Here is a 19604-nt window from a genome sequence, read left to right on the forward strand (position 1 = left end):
GTGTCCTGGTGTGTGCCGTATCTACAACCTGGGCCATTTTTATCCCTGGTGGCAAAGCTCAGAGAGCACTGCGGCTGTGCTGACAAAAGCCTCGATGCTGACACGCCGGTGGCTTTAGTGCAGGAAGCCTGAGTGCTGTAGTGGATGCCTAGGTGAGCGGGGTGCAGTCAGGTGACACCTGTGGGGCACGGGGGCAGAGGTGAGTTTCTGGAAAAACAGCAGAAAATGAAACACCAGTGATCTTCAAGTTCCCATGCTGCTCACCACGAGCCTTGGGAAGGCCAACTCTGGGCCAGGGAAGAGAGCAAGCTCAGTGCAAGGTGTCAGACCCTGAGCTTACTTCTCAGCACAAATTTACAGGCTGACAGGGAGCCCTGGCTTAGGGGCACCTGCCGCTCTGACAAGAAGAAGGAAAGTGGGCTCAGCAAAACTCCACTTTTAAGGGAGGGGACAGAGAGTGAGATAGAAGAGGGCTCCTCCACCCACGGTAGACAGAATTTACAGAAATGCCAACCCAGATGAGCTGTGTTCTAGGAGAGAGGGGACTGGGGCACGGGGATGTGGATCACCCTTGGCTCAGCACCCACCAGAATGTCCGCACCACAAACCCTGAGAAGTAGTTCAGTGTCTCCTAACGTCAGGAAGGCCGCTGTTTTGTGGTTTTGGGTTTAAGGTTTAAGAGGTTAAGTCTGTTCCCATATTGCAGTGAGAGAAATCAAGAGCTCGTAAACCATGTGAGCACCGAGTAAAGCACACGTGTGTGTGTGTGTGTGTGTGTGTGTGTGTGTGTGTATGTGTATACAGTCCAGGGAGGAAGGCAAGGCGGTGTCGGACCAGGAGCCAGGTGTGTATACGGTCCAGAGAGGAGGGTAAGGCGGTGTTGAACCAGGAGCCTGGGGCTGGAGCAGAGCCTTCACAAGCCTCTGATGCACACAGACTTAGACCTTATGGGTATTCAGGAAGGAAACACTGGTGGGTGCAACAAGACAGACCTTAAAAAGCTAATGTTAGCCAGGCAGTGGAGGCAGAGGCAAGCAGATCTCTGTGAGTTCAAGGCGCCAGGACAACCGAATGCAAGAGGCCATGCGCCATGATTACAAGGACGGAGGCAGGGAACAGGTGAGTTCACAGAAAGAAGGCATCCCCTTGCCTTGCCCCGAGCTGCTCTGACCAAAGCAAGGCCCCCTCAGCCCACCAGTTTTTTTTTTAGGCTATTTTGTTCTTCCCAACACTAAGGGCCTTCCCCTAGACCATCAACTTCCTGAGAGGAGGACTTGCCCCTACGGCTCAAAGCAGCAGTTCCAGCAACTGCCTGGGTCTGAGGAGTGGATCCATGAGGAGACGGTAGAGGCTGGCAGGTATCTGAGCCAACACCTCAGTCTGAACTGCACCATGGGGCTAGGAACCCAGGGGAGGAAGAAGAAGCAAAAGGTGTTCATTGCCCAAACCTGACATGAGCACTGTGCTAGGCATTTGTGTCGGAAGTGGCCATGGACTCTGAAATCTCAGGCAGGGACCAGAGATGCTCCAGGAAGCTATATGGGAACTGGACAGCCGCCATGTTAAAAGCAGCACAGATTTCCAACATAGAACCTCTAAAGAGGAGACCACATATTTCCTCTGTGCCGAGGACTATTCTAAGACATGGCATGTACGCATGAGCACACACACAAACAAACAGATATGCCCATCTTATCCCAACAACAGTGGGATAACAGTGCTATCATCTGTCCCACCTGGCAGTGCAGAAATAGCCAGAGAAGTTGAACAACTTACCTAAAGTCACACAGCAACAGTATGTGGCTGTGTTATAGAATATTAGCTGAAGATGTGTTACATTTATTTATGCTATGGAATTTATTTAATGATGCAAAAATGTGTTGCATTCTTTTATTTTGCATTTGTTTAAATCTGTGAAACTATGTTATTTTTCCTGCCTAAAACTCCTGATCGGTCTAATAAAGAGCTGAACAGCTAATAGCGAGGCAGGAGAGGGATAGGCAGAGCTGCCAGACAGAGAGTATAGATAGGAGAAATCTAGGCTTAGGGAAGTGAGGAACCAGAAAAGAAGAAGGGAGGATTCCAGGGGCCAGACACCTAGTCACACAGCCAGTCATGGAGTAAGAAAGACAGAAAGACATATAGAATAAAGAAAGGTAAAAATCCCAGAGGCAAAATGAAGTTAAAGAGAAGCAGGATACTTTAAGTTAGAAAAGCTGGCTAGAAACAAGCCAAGCTAAGGCCAGGTGTTCACAAGTAAGAATAAGTCTCTGAATAATCAGGAGCTGGGTGGTAGGCCCCCCAAAGAGTAAAAAAAAAAAAAAAAAACCAGTAACATGGCTTGGTTTTGAACTAAAAACTTCATTCAAGCTCACTTAGTCCTACACCAAGCCCTGTGATCCTTAACACTCCCTCCCCTGTACACTTCTGACTAAGTAAACAAAACAAACAAAAAACCTTGATAAAGACTAAGGAAACTGACCAGTCAGAGTGGGACAGACACCAGCACACTGGTCTTTTGCTTTAGGGCCAAGCCCCTAAGGGACCCCAATGGCTCTCACTGGTAGTAGATATTGGCACTGCCTAAAAAACCAAATGCTAATGAACAAAAAGCTAATGACCCCAGGAAGCTCCACCCACTTAACTTCCACTAAGGCCCACTCTCGACAGTAAGCAGACAGCCTGACTGAAGAGGAGAAAGTGTTATTACTCAAAGGGGAGTGAGCAGCGCCCCAGAAGCAACTCAAAACCGTAGCATGAGGGCCTGAGTTGCCCTCTGGTCTCCACACTCACACACTGTGCACCTGCACACTCCTGAGGTGCACACACAAATGCACACCACACACAGAAAAACATGGGGAACAAGCAGCAGCCGAACCCTCCTCAGACCAGCCCTCTCCATCTCCCACAGAGGGGTCTGTTACGTCAGGAGGGCATAGATCAATATATCAATATCCAGTCGGAACCCTCCCTGCAGCGCCTCCATACCCACAGGGTCACACACATTCACCACCCAGGACACCGAGGGGACTCACGGGCCACGTAAAGAGCGACTTTGTCATTCTCCTTGTGCCGTAGGAGGTTCTCTGCATAGTTGAGGCGGCTGCCTCTGAACCACTCAGGGACATCTGCAATTCCTCTGGATATGTCCACGACCTGCAGGGGGGCAGCAGAAGGGAGCCAAGGGCTCCACTCAGATGTCAGATGATATCACCCATATACCACCCTTGACCTGTGGAGACAGCCCAGCCCTGCACTCAGGGAAGCCACCCCCGGAAATTACAACAGAATTTACTGAACACCTATTTACGACCGTTTTAGCTAAACAGGAAGTAAAGGAAATGCCCAGGCCGGAAGTGGGGAGTTCAGGCCTGTTATTCTAGTACTCAGGGGGTGGAGGCAAAAGCATTAGGAGTTTGAGACCAGCCTGGTCTACAGAGAGTTCTACACAGAGAGAGAAAAAAAAAAAAAAGGAAGGGGCAGCGATGTCAGGAACTGGAATGTGGCTCACTTGCAGAGCACCTGCTCAGTATCACATAGTCCCCAGGTGCATGCCCAACACAAAAGAAAATCAGTAGAGCCCAGGCCCACAGACACACCAAAACCAGGAGGCAAGCCTGAGCCCTGCCCCACTCCCACCCCACCCACAACTCTCTGGGAACATGATTCAGTCTTCCCCTTGGTACTGAGACCTTGGCTTCCTTCCCTGAGTGCCACACATCAGCCTCACAGAAGGCTTTGCCACAAGCACTTCAGATACCGACTCTCGGCCCACGGCATTATTTTACTGAGCAACTGAGCACCACCGAGAGGAGATGAAAGCTCTCTGGAAGGCCTCCTCAAAATCTACATAACCATAACAATGCGGATGTGCTTATACCTCAGACTGCCCATTTCAAAGACACACTCCGCTCCATCTCACGCGGCTTGTCATGTGGGAGGGAGGTGTTGTCTGGGGCTATTTGAGACAGCGGCTTCCTATGTAGCCCAGGTTGGCTCCAAGCTTACAATCCTATTGCTTCAGCCTCCTGTGTGCTATTTTAACTTTTATTTTTTTATTTTATAGTACGTGTGAATGTTTTGCCTGCATGAATGTTTGTGCACCACATGTGTGCAGAGGAAGCCTGTAGAAGCCAGAGGAGGACATTGGGTCCCCTGCAACCAGAGTTACAGGCTGTTGTGAGCTGTGTATGAGTGCTGGGAATTGAACCCAGATCCTTGGAAGAGCAGCCAATAATGCTCTGAACCTCTGAGCCGCCTCTCCACAGTCACAACACCCCACCTCTGACATGTTTAATATGTGCATGTACGAGGGGTGTTCACTGCGAGGAGGTATAAAGAACTTGGAGAAGTCAATTCTCTCTTCCCACCATGTGGGTCCCAGGGGGTCAAGCTCAAATGATCAGGCCACTGAGCTGTGTTGCTGGCCCACACATGGGATTTTAAAAGCAGACATGAGAGGGGACATGAGTGTGGCCAGACCCACTTACCTCATCATACATTCGTGAGTGGACTATCCCACTGAACTTCCAGAACTCAGCCCAGAAGTCTGAATATGACCGTACAGACCAGTGGTACAAGTCATCATAATTCCCTAAAAGAAAAAAAGAAAGAAAAACAGCACCTTTCAGCCCAGTCTCAAAAGGGACCCCCTTAGCGGTAAGCCTGGGGCCTGAGAACCTCACATGCCAAAGACTCTGTGACTCTAACACCCTGAGTGACTGGGAAGAACTAAACCCCCCTTCATACACAGTCCCCAAGAGGGCCCAGGCTGGCCTCAAACTCTTGATCCTCCTGCTACAGCCCTCTGGGGACTACAGGGGCGCAGCACCACACTCGGCTTGGTATCTTTGTGTGCATGTATGTGTGTGCCCATGTGGAGGCACAGGTGCCGTTCCTCAGTCACCATCTATTTATCTGTCTGGGTTTTTTAAAGATTTTTGTTTGTTTGTTTGTTTGTTTGTTTGTTTGGTTGGTTGGTTGGTTGGTTTTTCAAGATAGGGTTTCTCTGTGTAATTGCCCTGGCTGTGGCTGTCCTGGAACTCACTTTGTAGACCAAGCTGGCCTTGAACTCACAGAGACCTGCCCACTTCTGCCTCCTGAGTGCTGAAATTAAAGATTTGTTTATTATATATGTATGAGTGTTTTGCCTTCCTGTACATCTGTGCATCATTTGTGCCTGGTGCCCATGGAGGCCAGAAGAGAAAGTCCAGTCCCCTGGAACGAGAATTGCAGACAACTGTGAGCTGCCATGTGGGTGCTGGGAACTGAATTCAGGTTTCTACAAGAATATCATATACTCTTAACCTGGAGTGATCTTCCCAGCCCCAGCTTGGTTTTTGAGATGATCTCTTACTGGGACCTGGAGCTGGCCGAATAGGTTAGGCTGGCTACAGTGAGCCCCAGTTGTCCACAGCAAGGATTACAGGAACAGCAGCCTTTCTGATGTGGGTCTGCGGACCCAATTCCGTCCTCAAGCTTGCACAGTAGCCACCTGAGTCAACTCCTCAGTCCCTGCTTAACAAACATAGCTACTTTTTATTGGGGGGGGGGATGCTAGTATACACACAAATTCACACAGAACTTTCGGGAGCCTATTCTCTCCTTCTGCTATGGGGATTTGGGGGATCAAACTTAAGTCATCTCCCCTAGCAGTAGGTGCCCTTCCTTACTGAGTTCTCTCTCCAGCACCTACTCTGAAAGTTTATTCTTGGTGTGTGTTTCTCTTATCTCTCTGTCTCTCTCTTTTTGAGATAGAGTCTCACTATATAGACCAGGCTAGTCTCTGCCTCATAGAGAACTGAGTGCCTCTGCCTCCCGAGTGCTGAGATTAAACGTGAGCCACCACCACCAGGCTGTCTCCAGGTTTGTTTAACAGAACATGTGCTCACCCAAAACTGACCTGCAGGCCAGGCTTGGGGCAAGAATTCCAGCTGCCCAGGAGCTAAGACTGGGAGATAAGTTCAAGGCCAGCCTAGTTGAATTCAAGGTCTGCCTGGGCGAGGTGACTGAGACCACTTTCAAAAATAAGAATTAAAAAGAGGATTCGGGCTGGGTGGTATCACTGAAACCTGGAACTCACTCCCTCAGACTCCTGTCTCGGGGTGCAGGTTCCTCTGGTAACCCAGGCATGTGAAAGAAACCCAACCAAACTACCTGAAACAATACTCAACATGTGCACGTGAACTTGTGCTTCAGGGACCCTGTGAGTCTCTGCAAGACAGAGATGAGAGAATGCAGCAGGGACTGGTGTGCTACAAGAGACCCAAAGCCACCTGAGCTCCCTCTGCAGATCCTGCCCAGCTAAAAACTGGGTGTGGGAGCTAGAGAGGCAGCTCAGAGGTTGAGGCGCGCTTAGTGTACAAGAGTGGACAGCTGCAGCGGGGGAGGGGGGAAAGGGGGACCGGGAGTAGGAGCGGGAACATGCAGCAAGGGAAGCAAAGTGTCTGGAGATGAAGAGACAAGGGGGAAAGACACAGCAAAGTCGGATGTGGGGCTTTGCAGTTCTAGACTTCAAGAAGGCAGCTGGGTCATGGCAACAATGTCTCAACCTCCTCTGGGCCCCAGGTGGGAAATATACAAAGTAGATCTAGCACGCTGGGAAACGCAAGTCAGGGAATGTCTAAAGGTTGAGCCTTGCAAGGGTGGTGGTGGTGGGTGGTGGACACCTTAAATCTCAGCCCTCGGGGGCCAGGACAGGCTCCAAGGTTACAGAGAAACCCTGTCTTGAATAAAAAATGTTGAGGCAGAGTGATTTTGCTGGTCAGGCTCTGACAGGTCACTCTGCCTCTCCAGGACATAGTTTCCCACATGGGCCACCTCAAACTGTTGACAAAAGGCTTCAGATTCTCCCACACAAGTGAAAGAATTTACTCCTGCTCCAGGTCAGGCTAGGTAAGTCAGATTATCACCCATTCTGCCGCTTCTGAGCAAATGGCCTGGGGCGAGCTGTCCGACCTCTGAGCAGGGGCACTGCAGGCTAATGAATGCAGGTGGTGACACAGCTGCTGTGGAAACCAATAGGACACAGGGCCACAGAGAACAAAACCTACATCAACTGCACTCAACCCCTGCCACTCTGAGCGACCGCAGACGTTACTGACCCCCTCTGAGCCTCAGTTTCTCTCTCCGTAGGGGGAGGCTAGTGATGCCTATCCCAGGGTCACTGAGGACCCAGAACTGTGAGAACACCTGCATAGGAAAGGCACTCAAAGGCATCCACCATTGGTATCACCCCTCCATCTGCACGAAGATCACACACGGCACCTCGGTGGTATATATTGAGTCTATACGTACATGACCAGCCACCACAAGACTTAATATGTAGTAGTGTGTGGCACCTCAATCGAGGCAGGCAGAGGGCAGCACAAGGCTGGGGCAGCTCCCCTAGAGAGACAGCGTCATGCACCTGTGGGAAACAACACTAGCCAAACAGGCCCCACAGCTCCTCTCCCTCCCTCAGGCCTCCTCAACTGGGTCCTCAGGAATGGCAGGCTCTGGATGCAAAATGCTTCCCCAGTTGATAAGACTGCCTAGACCCAAAAGCGGGTTCAGGTTGGGCCTGGTAGCTCAGGTCTGTAAATCCAGCTACTCAGGATATTGAGGCAGGAGGATCAAAAGAGCCAAGTTCGGTCTACAGAGCAAGTTCCAAGTCAGCCTGAACAATTGTCAAGACCCTGGCCAGACACATCTGTAATCCCAGCGCTCAGGAGGCAGACAGGAGGAACATCTGCCAGCCTGGTCTACATAGTGATTTCCAGGACAGCCAGGCCTATGAAGAGAGACCTTGTCTCAAAAAAATTAAATTAAATTAAAAAATTAAAAAATGAGAGGGTTAGAGTGCAGATCACTAGTAGAGCCTGTCTAGCATGTGGGAGACCCTGGGTTCAACCGCCAGAGAAAAGAAGTGTGCTCAGCAACAACATCATTAAGGAGCGTGGCCAGCACTACAAACCTAGGGAACTGATGGTCACAATAGCATCTCAGCACCTAGGGGACGTTGTGTGAGAACTTTTCCACTGTTGTTTCCTACATCATGGAGTGAGCCGGGAATCCACTCAGGGGCAGCAATCCAAAGCCCAGGTGACCACAGGCACATTTGGGTCAATGTGTTTAACACTTAACCAAGACTCTGAACTAGGAGCTAGCATTTAAAAATCTTAGTTTTAAATGAAACGCTTGGGTGGGATGGTGCATGACTGTAACCAGAACATTCAAAAGGTAAAAGCAGGATGGTGAGTTTAAGGTCAGCCAAGTGTAGTGGCGCATGTCTGCTTTTAATTCCAGCACTTAAGAGGCAGAAGCAAGTGGATCTCTGAGAGTTTAAGGCCAGCCTAATCTATATAGTGAGTTCGAGGCTAACCAGGATTACATAGTGAGTGAGCCCTTGTCTCAAAAGAAAAAAAGTTGCTAGGAGTGATTCTACACAAGAATGCTCACCATGTGTGAACCAGCAAGGCAGGAGCAGAACAATACAAAAAAGCAAATGGAGCAGGGAGAAAAGACACAACATTCAGAAGGCAGCATTTTAATTAGACCTGAAAGATCCCCAAAAGCCAAGGCCAGGCAGGAAAAGGGAAGAAGGAAGGAAAGGAGGAAAGGGCAAACGGAGGGGCCATGCAACCACCACCCATGAAGTGGGAACACTGCACAGACAAGTTCTGGGTTTCCATATCTAGCCCCTCGGCATTATTTTGCTGTAACTGTTTCAGAGACAGGGTCTCACTCTGTCATCCAGGAAATCCTTGAACTCATAGCAATCCTTCTGCCTAAGTGCCTGAGTGTGAGCCACCCCAGCTGGTAATCCAACTTTTGTTTGTTTTTAAGGCAAGGTTTTTCTGTGTAGCCTCGGCTGTCCTGGAACTCTCTCTGTAGACCAGGCTGGCCTGGAACTCACAGAGATCTGCCTGCCTCAGCCTCCCAAGCGCTGCGCCACCACAGCGCCACCACCGCCAAGCTGCCCCCCAACCTTTAAACACAAGAGAGTCAACAAACCTCTAAAGATCAAGCCTGAACCCACCAGCAGCCAGAGACTTGAAGGAAAGGACATTAAAGCTAAGGGGTTACTCAGCAAACCTCCAGCCAGTGACAGTGTACAGTGCTCAATGCTCGGCACTGGGCCTGCCATCTCTCCACCAGGATACAACTGGTAGTCTCCCGCATGCTCCTTTATAGATGAGGAAACCGAGACCTGGGGCAAGCTGACGACAGGTTCCCGGACACACAGCAGCAGTGGTGCAGCCAGGTCCCTGCAGGGTGTCAGGTTACAGTTCCCTACTGTTCTCTGGCTATGGAGAAAGGTCTAGCCCACTTCAAAGGGCCGCCCTCGGTGGAGCAAAGTTCTGAAGTGTCAGGCCCACTCATCACTGCTGGCCGGGGAGACCGATGATGTCCAGGCACAGAATGGAGGACAGGAAACGGAAGCAATCCCGACATTGATCGAGTTGAGTTAAGGTTCTTCTCTAATCCTACACCTACACTGCTCACAGTCTGCAAGCCCCGCAAGCAGCCAGGCAAATACCTGTCTCCAGGTAAGAGGGAAGGAGGGAAGGGGCGGAGCCAGGTTAGAGAAGGAAAGGAAGCCTGTGGAGGCTCCACTTCCATCTCCAGGCTGAGCAAGCCTGCAATTCCATGTTCATTCACCAAGGGAAAGCAGAGGGCCTGAGAACCCAACGACAGCAAAAAGATTACCCCAGCCAGCAAGCAGGGTGACCACGCAAAAGGAAGCAGGAAAGCCAAGTGCTGTTCAAACACTGGGGAGGAGACCCATTGGACTGCGGCTCAGGGTGGGGGAAGAGAAGATTCAGGAAGGAACCCCCTGAGAAAGATCCTGGGAGCAAGACAGACATTGACACCAACAGAAACAAAGGAGGTCCCTATGGTTGGGAGGGGGTGGGAAGGGGGGCAGGGGGGGATAGAAATGAAAAAGAAAGCCACTGTGAGTTGAAAACCCTCTACAGACACATGAGAGAGAAGGCCACGGGACTAGCCAAGCCTTATGGATCCCTGGGAGGGCATAAGGAAAGAGCCTCACCCAGAAGGGCCTCTACCCCACCCACAACCAGACAGATCAGGGTGGTGGCTGGAAGGAGGGTCTGTCTGGGGGCTGGGAGTTTAAACATCTACCACAACCTTAAAGGAGGGAGGATGAACAAACTTCGACCTTTTCAGGGACCTGAAATTTCAAGTGGTCCCTAGCAAAGGCAAATGGAGGGAGCCTGTCACTTGAATCCTACGAACTCAAAAAGAATTGCACATCAGACCAAACAGAAGTCCCCACAAGCTGAAAGTCAAGACCCCAGGAGCCACTTCCCAAGCAGGTAAACCTAGCAAAAGATCCAAGGAACCAGAGGGGGGATTGCCATTTCCAGAGAGTGTGCCTCACCTACAGGAAGGTGCTGCAGCCAGGAGGGAGGCCTCTGTATGAGGCGATGCTACCCACAACAGTGAAGGATACACCATCAAAAGACCAGCACCTCCTAGAGGAGGACCAGGAACCATGGGCTGCTCCCCCAACTCCAGGACAGGGACTCTGGCCATCCATCCACCAGAGGTCCATGGTAACAACTAGGAGGGACCTCCCTAGAGGAGGACCCCAAGACAAGGATGGGCTCCCACAACTCCAAGACAGGGACACTAGGCATTCATCAAGGGACCAAAGAGGAACCTCCCTAGAGGATACCCCAAGTCAGGGGGTTTCCCCAACCCCAATACAGGGACCCCGGCTATCCATCCATCCATTCATCACAGGCTTATCCCAACTGCTAGGAAGGACCTTCCTAGAGCGGGCCTCTCTGGAGTGAACCGCTTCCGGGAAGGCCCGGAACGGGGGGTGTACTAGCCGCGTGCCCCGCACTCACCCAGCGCCAGGCCGCAGGCGGCACCCACGGCCGCCCGGAAGCGGTCCATCAGCGTGTCCTTCTTGCTGTCAGGCTCCCACATCACCTGGCACTCCATAATCTCCTCGCGCCCGAGCTTCGCCAGCTTGGACATGGTCGCGAAGTTGCGTGGCCGGGGTCAGCCGGGCCGGGACTGCGGGGACGGCGTAGAGCGTAAGGCGCCGAGCCGCTCGGCACAGGGCGGACGAACGACGGCGCGAGACTGAGCCAGCGCCCGCGCGGCCTGCGGGACACCCGACCTGGCCACGCCCCCACGCAGGCTTCGCCCCGCCTCCAGAAAGCCACACCTCTTGAAACCACGCCCTTCTCTGTAACCCTCCGCGGTGCCTGAGAATGGAGCGCTCGCTGCCAAAAAAAGCGCGCTGGCCTGCGCAGACGCGGTGAGCATGGTCCACGCCCTCACCTGTTGCAGAACTTGCTGGGTGTTTCCCTCGCGTTCATTCATTCATTCATTCATTCATTTATTCAAGATTAAGTTGCTCCTTCTACAGTCACTTAGTTGCGGAGGTGTCTCAAGCAGAAAACGCTTGCAGACAGATGTCTGCGGAGGAGGAAGACCTCTAAAAACGCGTGTCAATGCACGCATCCCACAAGGATGTTGTAACCGGTATGTGGGGTATGTATTATAACAAAAGATGGAGCGAGTGAGACTCCAGGTCCATCCTCAGGACCGAAAATAAAAGCGTTAAACAGAGGACATTCTGGGGCAAGCCTGAAACCCAGCACTCTGGAGACTGAGGCAGGAGGATGACGGTAAGTTCCACTTCAGCCTGGACCCCAAACACTTGGAAGGAAGACGCAGGAGGGTCTAGCCTGGGTTTCAAGGGCATCCTTGCTACAGAGTGAGTTCGAACCAGCCTGGGCAGCCTTAATAAAGCCCTATCTCAAAACGAAAAAAGAGGGCTAAGGATGTGGCTCAGTCTGACTTCGCTCAGTAGCTTTAAGGTGACAGAAGGAGAACTTTGGGAAATCTTGCAGGTTTTCAAGTAGAGGGAGCCCCCAAGGCAGGAACACTGTGTCCTGTGGAGTGTCAGCGTCCAAAAAGGCCAGGTCTGGTCCCTTAGCTCTGGGGTAGAAGACAAGGTCATGAAGGAAATGGTGGTAGTTCTCGTTGGTCCTGGGGAGCATCAGAGGTGTTGACTTTGACTCTGGGTGGGATGAGGCCATCAGAAGTTTCCAAAAGACAGAAGGCATGCTGGGAGGGTTCTACTGTGGTGGGAACCTATTGGATGCTAATAGTCTTGGCAATCTATTTTGTGTTTTGCTACCTACAAGGTATCTAAAATACCCCAAAACAAGCGACTTTCCTTTCTTCCTTTGTAATGTGTATGTTCTTGGAGGTAGGTGCTTGTGAGTGGAGGCCAGAGGTCAATCGTGGGTGTCATTCCTCTTTTTCTTTTCTTTTCCTTTTTTTTTTTTTTTTTTTTTTTTTTTTTTTATTTTGAGACAGGGCCTGATTCTGTAGCTTTAGCTGGCCTGGAATTCACTATAGAGACCAGGCAGACCTTGAACTCACAGAGATCTGCCTGCCTCTGTCTTCCAAGTGCTAGGGATTCAAAGTGTAGGACACTTTGCCTGGCTCCCACTTTATTAGTGGGGAGGGGTGTTTGTTTGTTTTTGTTTGTTGTGTATGGGTGCTTTGCCTGCAAATGTCTGTGTACCATGTGCTTGTCTGGTGCCCATGGAGGCCAGAGGAGGGTGTCAGATTTCCTGAGACTGGAGTTATAGATGGTTGTGAGCCACCATGGGGGTCTTAGGAATCAAACCCCGGTCTTCTGGAAGAGCAGCCAGTGCTCTTAACCACTGAGCCGCCTCCCCAGACTCTTGCTTTTTTTTAAAGACATGATCTCTCACCATCCCGGGACTCGCCAAGTAGGCTAGAGTGGCCAACCAGTAAGCTCCAGGGATCCACCTGTCTCTACCTCCCCTCTACAGTGCTGAGACGTGTGCCACACCACACCTGGATTTTTTCACGCAGGTTCTGGGGAGCAAACTCAGGTTCTCTTGCCTGTACAGCAGACATTAGCCTGCTTAGCCACCTTCCCAGCCCCAGGGGTGATTTCTTATGGCTCTAGAACTGGGGTGTAAATAAAAGTCTAGATGCTTCCTCAGGTGTGGGTCTTCCTGCTTCCCCCAGTTGCGAGGAGGGAGAGGGCAAAAGAGAACCTGGGACATGAAGAGAGGAAGAAAGCAAAGACAGAAGTAGACACCCACAGCCTCTTAGGAACTAGCACTTGTCTATGACCAAAACACCCTGAATGCACCTGATCTGATCTTGTCTGATCTTGGAAGTTAAGCAGGGTTGGGCTTGGATGGGAGACCGCCTGGGAATACCAGTGCTGTATGTTTAGGGGAAGGAAAAAAAAAAAAAAAAAAAAAAAAAAGAGGGGCTGGAGAGATGGCTCAGCAGTTAAGAGCACTGACTCTTCTTCCAGAGGTCCTGAGTTCAATTCCCAGCAACCACATGGTGGCTCACAACCATCTATAATGAGATCTGGTGCCTTCTTCTGAGGTGCAGGTACACATACAGGCAGAATACTGAAGACGTAATAAATAAATAAATCTTAAAAAAAAAAAAAAAAAAGAACCACCAACACAAATCTGTTCACACAGGTAGAGCCCTCAGGACCTAAACACTGGGCCTCATCTCCTTGGTAAGCACTGGGAATTAGCAAGTATTCCAGGGGTGAAGGTAGATGATGTTACAAGAGATGATGATGCTTCTCAGATAGACAGCTGGCTCCAGGCTAAGGGCATGGAAAGAGGGCTGTTAAGGACACCCTACTGTAAGTTGGTTCTGTATTGTTCTGGTTTGCTGTGAGAAACCAAAAACAACTTGAGGAGGAGAGGGTTTATCTGGCTTCTACTTCTAGGTCACAGTCCATTACTGAGGGAAGACAGGGCAGGAACTCAAGCAGGAACAGAGGTAAAAAGGGGAAAAAAGAAAAAGAAAAACAAGAAAAAAGCCTATCACTGGACTACACCCCATGGTTTGCTCAGCCTGCTTTCTTAGACAACCCAGGACTGTCTTCCCGGGGATGGGCACTACCCACAGTGGGCTGGACCCTTTTACATCAATCAGTAGTCAAGAAAGTCTCCCACAGACATACCGCAGGCCAACCTGGAGGCGGTTTTTCAGTTGAGGGTCCCTCTTCTAAGGAAAGTATAATTTGTGTCACTTTGACAATTAGAAACCAAATAGTATACAAGTTCTGAGACCTTTCTGTTTCATATTTATTATCCCAACTTGATCTCTTAGCAGTCCCATCAGCCTCACAGAGGCAGCTCTCGGCATCACTGGAGCCCTGCCAAGTCTCTGCCTCCACAGATCTTTTTTTTTTTTTTTAATGTATACAATATTCTGTCTGTGTTTATGTCTACAGGCCAGAAGAGGGCACCAGACCCCATTACAGATGGCTGTGAACCACCATGTGGTTGCTGGGAATTGAACTCAGGACCTTTGGAAGAGCAGGCAATGCTCTTAACCTCTGAGCCGTCTCTCCAGCCCCCACTGTCAGATCTTTTAAAAGACTTTATGAGGGAGCGGGCGCGGGGGGGAGGGGCGCGGGGCCGGGGGCGGCGGGGGCGCCGGGGCCGGGCGGGGGCCGCGGGCTGGCGTTGACGCGGGCCCACCATCCTCAGGACGTGTTTCTCATGATCCGGCGCCACAAGACCACCATCTTCACGGACGCCAAGGAGTCGAGTACGGTGTTCGAGCTGAAGCGCATCGTTGAGGGCATCCTCAAGCGGCCGCCGGATGAGCAGCGGCTGTACAAGGATGACCAGCTCCTTGATGATGGAAAAACTCTGGGCGAGTGTGGCTTCACTAGCCAGACAGCACGGCCACAGGCCCCAGCCACAGTGGGCCTGGCCTTTCGAGCAGATGATGCCTTTGAAGCACTGCGCATTGAGCCCTTCTCCAGCCCTCCAGAGCTTCCAGATGTGATGAAGCCACAGGATTCTGGAGGCAGTGCCAATGAACAAGCTGTGCAGTGAGGGCCCAGGCCCACCCCCACTCCTAAAGACCCATTCCCTCAATAAAGATGATTTGGCTGTCCAAAAAAAAAAAAAAAAAAGACTTTATGTGTATGTATCTATCTGTGTTTGCAAGTGCCACATGTGTGTGGACCAGAAGAAGAAATCAGATCCCCTGGACCTGGAGTTCCAGACGGTTGGGAGCTGCCAGATGTCACTGCTGAGAACCAAACTCAAGTCCTCTGGAAGAACAGCAAGTGTTCTTAGCCACTGAGCCATCTCTCCAGCTCTCACACCAGCACGTGGTAACCAATTTCCATTTGCCCATCATGACAAGCACACAGAGATTCCAACTTTAGCCTGGGTGCTTGCTGCATGCACACAAGTGGTTCCAGATGCATCCACCTCCCTGACAGACACATACAGATGTACATACACACACCCCAGTCACATGCCCACGGCTGGGTCTGTGTTCCTGCGCTGTCTCCAGTGGGGAGTCTCAGAAGTATGTTATCACTCAGAAGTTGGTTCACCTCGAAGAGATCCTCATCCCTTCATCTGCAGAAGGCAGTTTCCATGAGAGAAAAATCCTAGTCCGGCGAGGTCAACACAGCTGCGGTGGCTGGTCCACCAAAAGCCACAGTCTAAGGAACACTCTTTCAGAAAGTCCCCAGTGGCTGCTCACTGCAGGGTGGCATGCAGAGACCCGAGGAAGCCTGGGTTGTCTGTAACATGAGGGCCGGGTTTGTTGGGGTTTCTGTCCCGCCCGGTCCCCCAGTCATTTAATCCTCGAGAAAATTACACAGAGAGTCTACATTAGGTTATAACTGATTGGCCTATTAGCTCAGGCTACTTATTAGCTCTTGTAGCTTATATTAACCCATTATTCTCATCTACATTAGCCACATGGCTCAGTACCTTTCCCACCCGAGCAGATCACATGTTGCTTCTTCAGTGGTCTGAGCAGGTGTAGGAGGAATGGGCTTCCTCCTTCCCAAAATTCTTTTTTTTTTTTTTTTTTTTTTGGATTTTTCGAGACAGGGTTTCTCCGTAGCTTTTTGGTTCCTGTCCTGGAACTAGCTCTTGTAGACCAGGCTGGCCTCGAACTCGCAGAGATCCGCCTGCCTCTGCCTCCCGAGTGCTGGGATTAAAGGCGTGCGCCACCACCGCCCGGCTCCTTCCCAAAATTCTGTTCTCATCACCCCACCTATACTTCCTGCCTGGCCAATCAGCATTTATTCAAAACATGATTGACAGAATACAGACAGTTCTCCCGCACCAGTTGTCCAGGAGCTTACCCCAGTCTTCATGGGGTAAGAGAATGGCAGCCATCCAACAGGCTCTTCACTCTTTGTACCTCCTCCTCCTCGCCCATGCAGCCCCTGTGAGAGAATCCTAGGAGAAGAAAGTTAGAAGCAGAATAGCCAGGCACTGTCCTACACCTCCACGTCTTTAACATGCCCCAGACACACATACAGCCCAGGAGTGGCACCACTTCCAGAGGAGCCTTTCGGGGCCTTCTTACTCCAACCGTACTCTTTCTAACACAGAGAGAAGGAACGTCCTGAAAGGCCTCAGATGGCTTGGAGATGTGTGTTTGTTGCTGGCGTGGTTGGTATGAAGTCCTGGGTTTGATGTCCAGCATCACATGAACCCAATGTGATAACGCGCATCTCTAACCCAAGCTCTAGGGAGGTGGAGGCGTAAGGATCAGAAGTTCAAGGCCAGCCTGGGCTACATGAAACCCTGTCGCAAAAATGCAAAAATATTATTGAAAACAAAAAAGTTTCGAATTAAAATGAGACAAAAAGACTGGGCATCTACCTCAGGAGTAGACCACCTGCTTAGCATGTGCAAGGCCTGGGTTCAATTCCTGGTATAACACACAAAATAACAGAGCTAGAAGGTGACTTCTTGTCTCTCTCCTGAAACTCCCCTCGGTTTCTTCACTGCCTGGGCTACCAAGTAAGACCTTACCAAAAACAAAAATAAAGATGAGTTAGCCATGTGGCTTTAATCCCAGCACATTGGGAGGCAGAGACAGGTGGACTGTTACATAGAGAAACCCTGTCTTGAAAAACAAATCAACAGAAAGGGTTGGAGATCACATTAGAGGTGGGCTTTTCAAAATTGTACTCATGGAAGACTTTTTTTTTATTGGTTTTTTGATTTTTGAAGATAGGATCTCTCTGTAGCCCTAACTGTCCTGAAACTCACTTTGTAGACCAGGCTGGCCTCAAACTCCCAGAGATCCACCTACCTCTACCTACCACGTGCTGGGATTTAAAGGCGTGTGCCACCACGCCCAGCTAGAGGAAGACCATTCCTAACAGGGTATGTCACATGTGAAGTGTCCAGCCCACTGATCTTCCCTGAAGAGCCATAGGTGTACCAAGCACAAAGGCTCAGAGGCACACTTGCCTCCATCAAGGACATTGCAAAGGGTCACATGGACCTCTACAGTGACCAAGCTGGGGCAGGAGGATATGGGTCTTTCTTAATCAATCAATTGATCAATCAATCTCTCCCTCTTCCTCCCCGTGGTGTGTGCGTGTGTGTGTGAGTCTGTGTGTGATCTGCCCACAAGCCTATAAGGTAATACACTGTGTGTGAATGCTACAGTATTTTGTTGTTGTTGTTTCTTTTTTGAGACAGGATTTCTCTGTAGCTTTGGAGCCTGTCCTAGAACTCTCTCTGTAGACCAGGCTGGCCTCAAACTCACAGAGATCTGCCTGCCTCTGCCTCCTGAGTGCTGGGATTAAATGTGTGCACCGTCACCATCCAGCTGGATGTTAAAGTGTTAAAGAGCAGGGCGCTGAGCCATCTGGGATGGCAGACCCAGCTGTTGTGCTTGGGGCAAGCACAGAGCCCAGACTAAACAAGAACAAATCTTACTTTCCCTGAAGCACGGCACAGGAGGCTCTGATTCAGAGCCGAGATAGGCCCTCCAGACCAGGCCAAAAGGAAGGCAAGGCAAATTGTGGAATGGTTTCCTTTCCTGGTCTCCACGATAGGTGGCTTCACCCTCCCGCTACACCCCCAGAGACTGTGGAAACAGGGCAGGTGCCAACTCCTTCAAGCCAGAAGCACCCGAGGCAAGGGCACAAAGCTTACCCTCTCTACCTCCTCCTAGCACCAAGCAAGGACTCGAGGACTCCAGAATTAGGAACAAGGCCCAAACCGACAGACACAGTGCAAAATCCTGCAGCATGAATGACACTGAGCGTCACTGGACTGGGGACTGGTAGGCAGGCCAGATGGTTCTTGGGATGCCGAGCTCTGAGCCACCAGATAGAGAAACATCTGCACTGGATTTCCATTACAGAAAGACCCAGGGCAAGCCTCACACTCACAGAGATATGCCAGCCTTTGCCTCCTGAGGGCTGGGACTAAAGGCACACACCAGCACTACCTGGCTCAGAATTTTCTTCTTAAAAACATACTCTTGAGGAGCTGAAGAGATGGGTCAGCACTTAAGATTTACTTCTCTTCTAAAGGACCCAGGTTCGGTTCCCAGCACCCAGATCAGATGACTTACAACCACCTCTATCTCTGAGGGCCCCTGCACATATGTAGTTATGTGGCACACATAAATTCTACAAAGGCAGATACATGTAGAACTTTTTTTTTTTTTCCGATTTTCGAGACAGGGTTTCTCCGTAGCTTTTGGTTCCTGTTCTGGTACTAGCTCTTGTAGACCAGGCTGGCCTCGGACTCACAGAGATCCGCCTGCCTCTGCCTCCCGAGTGCTGGGATTAAAGGTATGCGCCACCACCGGCCAGCTTAGAACTTTAAATAAATAAATAAAACAAAGCACATACTCTTGGAGGCTAGCGAGATGACTCAGTCATTAAGAACACTTGTTGTGTCCTACAGAAGACCTGGGTTCAATTCCCAGCACACACCTACACGATGGCTTACATCCACCTATTGGCATATGCATGATGTATATACATGCATGCAGGCAAAGCACTTGTATGCATAAAGATAAAATTTAAAAAATAAAAATAGAAAAGTCCTTTTTAAAAGGGTGTGTTTATGCTAGCAAGATGGCTCAGAAGGTTAAAGGTGCTTCCCAGCAAGCTCAATGACCTAAGTTCAATTCCTGGGACCCAGGTGGTAGGGGCGAATCAACTACCACAAGTTGTCCTCTGTGTGGGACATAAATAATCTAAAAGTCCACTAACAGAGGAATGAATGATAAACCAGAGGTGATACCCCCACCCTCTAGCCAGTATATAATGTCATCATGAGCTGGTCAGTAATCAGCAAATGTCTCAGAAGCCTTGTTTTTAGCAAGATAAGAACTATAGAGTGGTATATACAAATTGTAGGAATGTACACTAACACTCAACACACTCGGGACACAATTTGGCCTTTTTTTTCCCTTTGCCCCTGACGTGTGTAGAACATGCCTGTAGTCCCAGCACTCAGGAAGCTGAGGCGAGAGGATCATTGGAGCCCAGAAGCTTGAAACAGAGCAAGGGCGAGAGACTGAAAGATACGTGGGTTGGAGTGGAATGCATAAGGTATATCGGAGGGGGTTGCCCTTTGCTTTATATCTCTTCCCACTGTATGTGAGAGTGAGGGCACATGCCAGGACGTGGGGGTGGAGCTCAGAGGATAGCTTTCAGAGGTCAGTTCTCTCCTTGTACATACGATCTGGTTTGTTGCACGCTGTGTCATTCCACCAGCCCTGTTCTCATTTGTTTAATGTTTAAAATATTTTTA

General features: G+C 50.3%; 2 protein-coding genes across 3 annotated transcripts in view; one reads left to right on the forward strand and one right to left on the reverse strand.

Moving 5' to 3' along the window:
- The window catches only part of Aacs (acetoacetyl-CoA synthetase), a 38336-nt gene extending 27207 nt beyond the window's left edge, over positions 1-11129 (reverse strand). For both annotated transcript variants that reach the window (XM_057765888.1, XM_057765887.1), the window contains exons 1-3: positions 10860-11129; positions 4491-4594; positions 3036-3156 (exon numbers count right to left, since the gene is read on the reverse strand). In XM_057765888.1, the coding sequence (XP_057621871.1) occupies positions 3036-3156; positions 4491-4594; positions 10860-10992 (358 nt within the window). In that variant the 5' untranslated portion in view covers positions 10993-11129. The remainder of the gene's footprint in view (positions 1-3035; positions 3157-4490; positions 4595-10859) is intronic.
- A 3267-nt stretch (positions 11130-14396) lies between these two features.
- On the forward strand, positions 14397-14959 carry LOC130871509 (elongin-B-like; the record flags this gene model as incomplete). The annotated part of the gene is made up of 1 exon (XM_057764894.1): positions 14397-14959. A coding segment is annotated over one exon (498 nt), but the record flags the coding sequence as incomplete, so codon positions are not given.
- Between the last annotated feature and the right edge of the window lie 4645 nt (positions 14960-19604).

This window comes from Chionomys nivalis, chromosome 3, assembly GCF_950005125.1.
Source record: "Chionomys nivalis chromosome 3, mChiNiv1.1, whole genome shotgun sequence".
Taxonomy (NCBI): domain Eukaryota; kingdom Metazoa; phylum Chordata; class Mammalia; order Rodentia; family Cricetidae; genus Chionomys; species Chionomys nivalis.